Genomic DNA, 10,951 nt, shown 5'->3' with positions numbered 1-10,951 from the left:
ACGTGCAGCAGCTCTGTAGCGCCGGTCGGAAACCGCGCCCTCGTCACAATTGGTTCCGCCCCGGGGGGCGGGGACGGGAGTTCCGGGGCGGACGCCGAAACGGGTAGCGCGTTTCCCCCGCCTCCGGGACGAGCCAGCCCGGCGGCCGGGACCCGCGAGCCGCACCCGGGCCCCGGGGCCTCCCGGAGCCCTGCCCGAGTGCCCGCCGGCCCCCACTTCTCGTCCCCTCACTGCGTCCCCGTCCCGCCGCGCCCCTGCCTCCCCCCTGCCTCCCCCCCCCCAGCCCCGTCCCGCCTCTGCCTCAGCCCCTGCCTCACCTGCTTCAGCCCCGCCCCGCCCCTGCCTCACCTGCTTCAGCCCCGCCCCGCCCCTGCCTCGGCCCCTCTCGCCCCGCCTGCCTCGGCCCCTCTCGCCCCGCCCCTACCTCCGCCCCGCCCCTACCTCCGCCCCGCCCCGCCCCTGCCTCACCCCAGCCCCGCCCTTAGCTAATCCCCGCCCCAGCCTCACCTGCTTCGGCCCCGCCCCGCCCCGCCCCGCCCCGCCCCGCCCCGCCCCGGTCCCGTCCCCTACGGTGGGCCGCACGGGAGCGAGCCGGCCTCCACTAGGGCCTGCAGGCCGCCGGCGGCCGGCCAGGCTGCACACGTCGCTCCCTTCCCCGGCCCTTCCTCTCTGTCCTCCGCCGTCTGCCGGAGCGGGGCCCGGACCCCCGGGCTGCGGCTTCGGCGATGGGGACCGAGCCCAGCCCTCGGCAGAGCCCGGCGCCGGCCAGGCCGCCCCGCCCCGCCCCGGGAAGCAAGTGCCTGACCAGCCCAAAAATAAGATAAAGTCATCCAGGTGCCGTGGAGTCAGCAAGCGACTCGCGTGGGACAGGACCAGTCGTGGGACAGCAAAGCTTTAAAAAAAAAAAAGAGAAATAAATTAGTTCAGGGAGATTGTAGGATATAAGATGAATAGAGGAACTCGATTATATTTCTATAGACTAGGAAATGCACCATCCAAAGAGGAAATGAGGCCAATTCCACCCGCTGTGGTGAGCAACTGTGGTCCCAGCTACTCAGGAGGAAGGCGGCTGAGGGCGGGCGATCGTGGGCCCCTGGTGTGTGTGGACAGCTTGGGATGGACACACACACACCTCCTATATGTATTTTATATTATGGTTTTATCAAATAGAGACCTTGTAGGGTTAAAGATGTCTGTTGAGAGAATGGTGATAGATCAAGTAATGTACCTCATTCCCTTTTCACGAGTGTGTACACACACACACGTTAATTTTATTTTGCTGTCCTAGGAATGAAAGTCAGGGCCAGGAAAAGCTAGGCAGGTACTCTGCCACACAGCTACACCCAGGCTGAAGACCAACAATCCAACAGTATTTCCGGAAGCCAGTGGTTGTCAGGTCCTTGAGGGACAGCTACCGGCACCTGTGTCGCTCTGGGCGACGGGGCTGATGGATGTGCATTTCCGGTGCTTGAGCATGTCCTCACACGCAGGCACAGCAGGAGACGGTCCTCCAGGGATCTCTGTTGTCGCCAGGACCCCTGCTCAGAAGGTCACACCTAAGCCTGCTTCTGCCTGAACTCTGGGCGCTAGCAGGGACACAATTTGGGTGCCGAGCTCAGGGTTATGACACAGTCACCTAGAAGGCCAGAAACCCCAGACCTCAAACCATAACGGGGTTAACTTAATAATAGTAAACGACTAGTAACTTACTATTATTAGTTAACTTACTATTGGAGGGGAATGTGGAGGAGAAATGAGAGGCAGTGCTTTTTTTTCGTCCTGTGTATTTTTGTGCAGTTGCTTAAAATTATTTTAAAATAGAGAATAACAGTGGGTGATGAATTTTCGCAAAGGAAATACTGGGGAAGTCCTAAAGACTCCGAAGGGCCCCAGACCCCAGGAATTGCCTCTGCCCTCTCCCTGGCAATCTCTCTACCTGGAACAATCGCATTCCTGCGTGCTCATTCCACAGATTTACTCCTGCAATAGAAAACGTCCAAGCAGCCTGGAAAGACGGCAGGTATTTGCGCAACACACTGCGTGCCAGTGATGCTACCGAGTCTACCTGTGAAGCCAGGTACAGAACCCAGGGGCCTTGAACACAGGCAAGCGCCCTCTCCCACGGAACTACCCCCAGGGCGGAATGCATCAACTCATCTTCCTTGGAAAAAGAAAGAAATCAATCCTATAACCCAAGAAGCTCCCAGACTTGTGGGAAAAACAAAATAAACAATCGTCCTGGTAGAACTGAGTCTAATGCTGGCAGCACAGGAAAAGACCAAGGGAGGCTGAGAGAGGAGGGCCTAGCAAGTAGGGCTTTGAAGGTTGAACGGGAGCTGGCTAAAATCCACCCCAGAACGCCCAGAAGGCGGCGTGGTCAGGGCGCGCACAGGAGACTAGCTCTTTAAGAAGGCGGCCCGCGGGCTGGCTGGTTACTGGTTAACCACACCGGGCTGGGCTCAGCCTTCCTCAGGTTACTCTCCGCCCGCACCCTCGCCGGCCGGCCGTGCCATCCGGAAAGGGAAGTCCCCCAGACCTCCCCGCAGCCCCCCAGGCCAAAGCTATGCACCGCGCCCCGGTCGGGAGGCCTTTAATTAAATTCGACCACTGTGAGGCGTCCATCTACAGCTTCGCGGTGCCCGCGCGCTGCCCCCTCTGCCAGCAGGGCGTGGGCCCGGCCACGCTGGAGGAGGCCCCGGTCAGCATCTCCAGCCCACTGGCCGACGGGCATCGCGAGAAGTGTGCCTTCCTCCTCAGACCCACCCAGGGCAGCTTCCTGAGGTACCATCGCGCGTGGGGGGCTGGCGTGTGCGGGCGGTCACGCTCTGCCTCTGGTCCGTGTGGTGCGGTGCCAGGCGTGGTGGGCAGTCCTCCCTGTGTTCCCGCCTCAGTCCGGACACGGATGGGGGATTCCTCAAAAGGAATGCTGTGGACCTCATACATACCTAGGTTTTTGTTTTTGTTTTTTTGCCCATCCCGGGGCTTGAACTCAGGGCCTGAGCACTGTCCCTGACTTCTTTTTGCTCAAGGCTAGCGCTCTGCCACTTGAGCCACAGCGCCACTTCCGGCTTTTTCTATCTATGTGGTGCTGGGGAATCGAACCCAGGGCTTCACGCAGGCTAGCAAGCACTCTACCACGAGGCCACGTTCCCAGCCCCCTCATACCTAGTATCCCAGCTTTGCAACGGGCAGAGGTCTGGGCGAAAAGCAATGGAGACTCCATCTCAACCACCACGCTGACCCCGGTGGCGTGTGCCTGTCACCCGGCTACGCAGGAAGCAGACACGGGAGGGCCACAGTTCCGACACAGAGAGAGATTGTGTCCGAAACCTCACAAGCAGAGAGGGCTGACGGGGTGGCTCACGCGGTAGAGCCCTTGTCTAGCAAGCGCAAGCCCGCAGTCAAACCTCAGGAACGGGCAAACAAAACAGCAACCCCCCAAAGCCATGGTGTGAGGCCAGGGGCGGGGCACCAGCCTGGCACCACAGCAGGGAGCCGCAGGGGGCCTCGGGTTTCATTCCCAGCTTGTGAAAGGGAACAGAAAGACAAAAGGAGAGGGAGGGGGAGGGGGAGAGGAGGGGGGAAGGGGAGGGGGAGGGCGCGCACATCCCTGCAAGAATATGCGCACAATACGCGAGCAAGCCGCAGAAGGGGTTTTAGGAGAGGAAAGTGTGTGTCAAGAGTCTAACTTGTAAAAGCCCCAGCAGCGAGTTCAGAAACAACAGCAAAAGAAAACGCTTGGGGTCGTTCACAGCTGTGTGACAAGCAGGACCCGTGTGGGGCCTGAAGGGCTGGCACCGAACACTGGTTTGTACACAGGGATGGCACCCAGCTCTACCGCTGAGCCGCACTCCACTTTACATCCACGGCTCTCGTGGTCCCTTCCTGCTGGTGACGACATCAGCGGCCCGACGCCCCCTCCGGTCCCCAAGGGGTGGGAACAGGAGCTGAGGGCTCGCCCAGCCGCCCGGGCCCCGGAGGCCTTGGGTCAGGTGTGGCCCGAACAGGCAGACCTGGCCTGCCGGCTCCCCTCCCTTCCTCCTCCCAGAAGCCAGGCCCCTCCCGCCCCTCAGTGGCTCTGCGCTGGCCTTGGCCTCCTGCCCCCTCCACCCCCCTTCCCCTCCTCCCGCCAGGCCTCCACCACCCCTTCTCCCTCAGTTCAGAGCAGAATCCAGGGCCTGCCTGGCCTCCACCTGGGGTTTATGGAAAACAAACCCTTCCTGAGCAGCTGTGTGCGGAGTCATGTTTGGCTGTCCCGTGGAACCAGCCTCGGGCCTGTGCTCTCTCTCGAAGCCCGAGATGACATCACCCGCGACAGGCTTTCCGATGGACCCTTAAAAGTCCATGTTTCTCCTGGTGCTCTGCGCATGCCCAGAGAAGCTCTCTGCCTCTGAACACACAGCCCCCCCCCCCCGAACTTTTAAATGTACAGATTTAATGCAATTCCACTCCAATAGATCTCTTTTGGACTTGCAAAAGTGAAATGTAAAGTTAACATGGAAACATCACGGATACTCCGGAAAACCCTCATAGAAACAGCACACGATTTCAGCCTTATATCACTGTTTTTGAAAGGAAGCATAAAAACCGAAGGATGTGTTTTGTATTTCATATGAGGCCTCGGGGGTCTGTCCTGGCGGTCCGTCCTGGCAGTCTGTCCTGGCGGTCCGTCCTGGCGGTCCGTCCTTCCTGGCGGTCTTCACGCCCTGTGAGGTCCGCATTTCCTCCGGGCGGGGCTTCCCCTTGGCTTGTTTTGCGGTACTTGGGACTGAACTCGGGTCTCAGCTTGGTGTCCGGGCTGGGTGTCTTGGAACAACGCGCTCCTTGGGTGCCTCTGGATCCAGCTCCAGCAGCCTGAGAATGGGGTGCCCCCCCACAGAGGGAGGGAAGAGCCCACGAGCAACTGACTTCCAGGAGGGCCCCCTGGCCCCACGCTAAGCTATGACCTCTGCGTTCAAAGCAGATACAACCACAGGGAGTGCACCCCTCAACCAGCGGCACAAAGCTGCCACCAGCAGGGGGCGCCACAGCACCCCAGTTCGCTAACGCTCTAGCTCTGATTTGTATTTTCAAAGCTGAATGAGGAAGCCGGGTGCTGGTGGCTGGCGCCTGTCATCCCAGCTACTCAGGAGGCTGAGACCCGAGGATCCGGGTTCAGAGCCAGCCCGGGCAGGAAAGTCTGTGAGAATCTTATCTCCAATGAACCAGCGGAAGTGGAGCTGCGGCTCAAAGCAGTAGAGCACTAACCTTGAGTTAAAAAGCTCAGGAACACGCCCAGGCTCTGAGTTCAAGGCCCAGGAATGACAAAAAAATAAATAAGTAAAAAAGAACGAGAAGACTGTTATCCCAAATGATCTGCTCCCTTCGCCCATCGTCAGCAAGGAAGCTCGGCCCGGCGTTTGGTACCCATGGCGCGGGGCACGTCACTGGACGCCCCAGAGCTCTGGCCAGTCACTTCCCCAAGTCCCAGTTCTGCTAGCCATGACATCAACACTTCTTTCCTCTTTTGGGGGGGAGGATGCGGTGGGCCAAACACATAGAAAGCAAGCAAAATAACACCCCATCGCTGGCGCAGTGTACACACCTGCAGTGAGGGTGGGGCGGGAGGAATGTGTGTGCAGTGAGTTCAAGACCAGCCGGAGCAACACGGTGAGACCCCCCCACCTGGAGGAACACACACGGGCAATGACAACAGTGCCCCTTTCTTTCAGGGAGTACGACGGGAGGTCCGATCTGCATGTTGGAATAACCAGCACAGAAGGTGAGTTCTCACTCACACACGGCCGGGCGGGGAGGAGGGCACTTCAAGGCCAGGACCACAGGGCCTGCAAGACAGGTCACCTGCCTGCCCGGCAAACCGCCACTGCCTACAGTCCACACGCTCAGAAGCTCCATTTTCTTTGCCTCTTTTTGAAGCACTGGGGAATCCAGGGCCTTACCTACGTAGGCATGAGCCACCCCCCGACTCTTCTGTTTTGTTTTTGGTGCCAGTCCTGGGGCTTGAACTTGGTGCCTGGGCACTGTCCCTTTTTTTTGTTTTTTTGGTCATGGGGCTTGAACTCAGGGCCTGGGCGCTGTCCCTGAGCTCTTCTGCTCAAGGCCAGCGCTCTGCCACTTTGAGCCACAGCTCCATTTCCAGTTTTCTGGTGGTTCATTGGAGATGAGTCTCGGGGACTTTCCTGCCCCGGCTGGCTTTGAACTGCGATCCTCAGAGCTCAGAGGCCTCCTGAGTTGCTAGGATGACAGGCGTGAGCCACCGGCACCCAGCTCGCTTGGATTTGTAAGAGAGGAAGAAACAGGTGTCCAGAGAGGCTGAGTTGCCCAGAGACCACAGTTTCTGTGTGAGATCTGGAACTGGGACCTGATCTGGAGTCTCCAAACGCCCCACTCACGCACTGCCACCGGGGGGGCCCAGGCTGTGGGAGCTGCGGGAATAAAGCAGGGGCAGGGGAGCGGGGCGCTGGTGGCTGAGCACCGTAAATCCGGCCACTCAGGAGGTGAGATCTACGGATCACACTTTCAAGTCAGCCTGGGTAGTGAAGCCTACGAGGCTGTCATCGCTACTTAACCACCAAGAAGCTGCAAGAGGAACTGGGGCTCACATGGTCGAGCACCTGCCTTGAGTAAAAAGCCTAAGGGAGAGCCCCCAGGCCCGGAGTTCAAGCCCCGGTCCTGGTGGTGCATTCCCCTCCACTCCCTCAATCCCACAGACAAAACCACCACCGTAGGCTGGAGTGTGGCTCAGTGGTAGGATGCTTTCGTGGCACGCACACGTGCTTGTGCGCACACACACACACACACGGCGTATGAAGATTGCACACACTGTTCCTTGGGCTGGCTGGGAGTTTTTCTTCTTCCCTGTGGAAGGCCCCGATGGCGCCCCCTGCAGGCCTGAGTGGGGAGCAGCCTGACTCCCGGGCTCAAGCCGTTCTCCCGGCCTGGGGAGCGGCTGGCTTTCCGAGACCCCCGAAAGCGGCCGCGTCTTCTGCTTGGCGCCCGCAGGGGTGGTGTACCATTACACGGCGCTGGGCGTGCGGCGCGACCCGGCGGGCTGGGAGCAGAGCCTGAGCGTCCCGCTGCTGCAGCCCGGCCTGTTCGCGCTGATGGACCAGTGGGACAAGTACCTGGAGGACTTCTCGGCCACGGGGGCCTGGCTGCCCCACAGGTAGGAGGCTGCGGGGACCCCCCTCCCCGCGCCCCCGGCACCCAGTGCGTCCCCGCGTGCTCGGGTGGCGCCGGCCCTGGGAGGCGGGGAGGCCTGGGTGGCGACGTGGGGCGCACTGCGGCGGGCTCGGTGCCGACTCTGCGGCCACCGCCTTCGGGTTCCCGGCCTGGACGCCCAGCCTCTACTGCTCCATAACCCAGGGGCCGCACAGGTCCCCAGGACCCCCGAAAGGTCTTCTCGGCTGTTCCTGGGCAGACCTGTCTCCCCTCCTCCTTTTTATTCTCCTTCCCTCCTGATTTTTCGTGTTGTGGTTGTTAAATTGAAATAGAGTCTCCCCGAGTGGCCCAGGCTAGCCCTAAACGCATGGTCCTCCCGGCTTGGCCTTGGGAATCCAGGCAGCCGGAGCTCAGCCCGCGGGCGTGGCGGCTCCCGCCTGCGATCCTCGCTGCGGCCCCGGAGGCGGAGGGCTGCGGGTCGCAGCTGGGAGTCCACCTGGCCACCAAAGCCGGCCAGACTCAGCTCAGCTCAGCTCACCGCCAGGCAGCCGACGGGGGGGGGGGGGGGGGGGGGCGGCCTTGAGCAAAAAAGCCCAGGGACAGCGCCCAGGCCCCGGGTTCAAGCCCCACTCCTGAAACCCCAAACAAACAATGAAGCTCGGCCATCCCAGGACCCAGCCGCCGCAGTGGAACCCGTCACCCGGGCACGCGGGAGGCCGAGGCAGGAGGGTCCCCCCGGCCTGGGCGACACGGTGAGACGCCGTCTCCCCCGAAGGTACGAGGAAGACGGCCACAACTGCTACAGCTACGCGCTCGCCTTCGTCAACTGCGTGCTGAGCACCGAGGGCCGGGCGCCGCTGGGCCGGCGCGAGTTCACGGAGAAGTACGTGCTCCCCCGGACCAGGCGGGCCTCCAAGTACATCGCGCTGCACCGGGCCGTGGAGGAGCGCGGCTTCCACGCCGTGGGCCGGCCGCGGCCTGAGCCGCGCGGGTCCTGAGGAAGCGCGTGCGGGGGGGGGGGGGGGGGCACCGCCCCTCATCACGACCGGGGACATCCCGGCCCGCGTCGCTGTGGCCGAGCGCACGGCTGGCCTTCCTCGAAGCCTAAGGCCGCGGAGCTCGCGAAAGCCGCAGGCTGGGGCCCAGGGCGTGCGAGGCCCCGCGCGGCCTCCCCAGCCCTGCAACCAGCAGCCGGTGACGAATAAAGCTGTGCGAACGCGGCTGCCCTTGCCCACGACCCGCGCGCCGCAGCCGTCGGAGGAACGCCGCCACTCGCTGGCGCCTGAGGGCGCGGGGCGGCCTGGCCGCTCCCCGCCGCGCAGATCACCACTGGAGAGTCCGCGGGGGCGGGGGGTGGGGGAGCCGGGGTTCAAGGCCGGCTTCTTTCTGGTGTGTGTGGGGTACTGTGGTTTTGCGCTCAGGGCTTCCCTGCACCGGGCTGATGCACGGCTCCTCGAGCCGCCGCTCCCGTCCCCTCTGCTCTGCTTTTGAGACAGGACTCACGTGGGCCTGGTCTGGCCTGCACGTCCGTCCCCCAGTTACATTTCCTGCTGTAGCTGGGACAGCCCTTTCTGTTGGGATTGGGGGTCCTGTGAACTTTCTGGGTAGGCTGGCCAGGAGCCGCGGTCTTCCTGACCGGTTTCCCAAGTAGCTTGGGTTATAGGCTTGAGCCACTGTACCCAGCTGAAGAGCAACCTGAGAGTCAATAGTGAAAAAAACAACCCCGAAACAAGTCTAACTCTTCTAGCTCTTCTGAAATAGTGCGTCCTTCTGTCCCTCCTCCCTCCCTCCCTGAAGGAAGGCCCCCCATCATCACTCTCACTTGCTCTTCATTCTCCGTTCCAGCTTGTCTTGGGTGGCGGTTGGGGGAGCCTTGCGGGCCCCCAGGATGGACCTGCCTTGTCCCCTCAGGCGGCGATGGCCCCCACTGTCCCGAGGAGGACCTGCCTCCTGCCCTCCTTCCCCCTGGCCACCCCAAACCCACCGTGAGCACCTCAAAGTCTCCACACCCCCATCCTGGTGTGTGCCACACTGAACCGAGTCCCCTTCCCGGCTCACCACCACTCACTTCTCTGGATCTTCCGGGCGAGTGGCTGGGAACCCCCAAATCCAGGCCCTGGTGAGAGCCCAGTGACGCAAGGAAATGCCTCCGGCTCCGAGTCAGAAAATGGCCACTGTGTCTAGGCGGGCTCTGCACCTGCAGGCCAGGCAGGTGCCCCGGCCCCCAGCTCATTCTGGAAAGAAGCTGAGCCGAGATGTGCATTTATAAAGTGAACCATTTTACGGCAAACGGCTTTGCCATTTTGTACAGTGTCAGGCGACCCCATCTCTGGTCACATCCGCATCCACTGGCCTGCTCCCCACCGCCCCCATCCAGGGCTCCGTAGCCCCGGCCTGCGCTCCCCACGGATGTGCGCAGGGGTGCAGTTGGTGACTTTGGGACCTGGGTCCTTTCGTCCTGCGTGTTTCAGGTTCGTGCACAGGGCGGTGACAGTGGTTTGCAAGGCGGCATGGGCTGTGACCTTCGCCCTGTCCTCAGCTCAGGGACTGGCGGTGATGCTCAAGTCACCACCTCTGGGCCTCGACGTCCCTCCTGCTGTGCCCAAGCTAGGACGGTTGCTCTTCACGATGGCAGGCCCGGCGCCCGCCGTCTCCCGGGAGCCCGCAGCGGATTCCGAGGGAGCGGGGCGGGGGGTGGGCTCTGGGGAAGCCCCGTGTCAGAGCCCAAGCCACAGGGGATGAAGTGGACACAAACCAGCTAGAAACCGGGGGCTTCTACCGTCTGCGCCCTGCAAGCGGCAGCAGACTGACCGCTCTGTGACTCGACGTCGCTCCTTAGGGATATACCCGCGCATTTATTTTGCAGTCCCGGGGCTTGAACTCAGGGCTCTGTGTGTGCCAGGCAGGTGTTGTGGCACTTGGGCCACACGTGAGCCGGTTTTGCCCGGGCTGCACCTTGTGCACAGTGGGCAGTCCCGGCAGACTTGCTGAGGCGTGGTGAGGCAGGGGGGCGGGCGGGCGGGCGGGTCAGCTCTCGGGACGGCAGGGAGGCGGCCCGGCCACAGGCCGAGCGCGGTGCACGGCCCTCCGTCCTGAGTGCCGGCTGCGTCCTGAGTGCCGAGGCTGCGCCTCAGACTTTCCCCTCGTGCTTCCTGCGGCCTCTGGGGCTCCCACCCCATCCCCGCCCACGACCTTCCTCGTCGGCGCGTGGGTGTGGGTTGTCCTCACCCAAACGCATGCCGACGCGTCAGGAGACAGTCGGGTCCCCTGGAAGGAGCGGGCTCTCGAGGGCGGCAGTCAGGTCCCTCGGAAGGATTAGCGCGGCTCCCGGGGGACAGGTCTGCTCCCCAGCGCGGGCGGAGGCCGATGGGCGAGAGTCTCCCCCCCCCAGCGGAGGATCCCGAGCTTCTCCACGCGCCGCCGAGCACGGGACTCCACTGCGGCACCGGGAGGAGGGCCGGGGCACCAGCACGCGCGTGGCGGCTTCTCACTGCCCTCCCGCCACTCAGGAAAGGCTGTCCGGGACTTTGACTCAATGCCAGTCACGCGCATCGTGGCTCTTGAAACGTGGTTTCAGTGTGTAATTTTGTAACAAGTCCTCTGCAGATGGAGGTTTAGATAATGCTGTACAATGCTGCTGCACGGAAACCCGGCAAACAACCAGCCAGGCCACGGAGAGCTGAGCGACTCGGTCACCGAAAAACAACCAGCCAGCCACGGAGAGCTGAGTGACTCGGTCACCGAAAACAACCAGCCAGCCACGGAGAGCTGAGTGACTCGGTCACCGTGT

The 10,951-nt window shown here is 62.3% G+C and overlaps 1 protein-coding gene across 1 annotated transcript; it reads left to right on the top strand.

Annotated features, from left to right (window-relative positions):
* Nucleotides 1-2,508: 2,508 nt before the first annotated feature.
* Nucleotides 2,509-8,166, top strand: Mkrn2os (MKRN2 opposite strand). The gene is made up of 4 exons (XM_048356295.1): nt 2,509-2,781; nt 5,712-5,761; nt 7,003-7,165; nt 7,937-8,166. The coding sequence occupies exons 1-4, from the start codon at nt 2,564-2,566 to the stop codon at nt 8,157-8,159; spliced, it is 654 nt and encodes a 217-aa protein (XP_048212252.1). The 5' UTR covers nt 2,509-2,563; the 3' UTR covers nt 8,160-8,166.
* The last annotated feature ends 2,785 nt before the right edge of the window (nt 8,167-10,951 follow it).

Source organism: Perognathus longimembris, chromosome 10, assembly GCF_023159225.1.
Source record: "Perognathus longimembris pacificus isolate PPM17 chromosome 10, ASM2315922v1, whole genome shotgun sequence".
NCBI lineage: Eukaryota > Metazoa > Chordata > Mammalia > Rodentia > Heteromyidae > Perognathus > Perognathus longimembris.
Note: the sequence above shows the minus strand (reverse complement) of the source record. Positions and strands in the feature narration are given on the sequence as shown.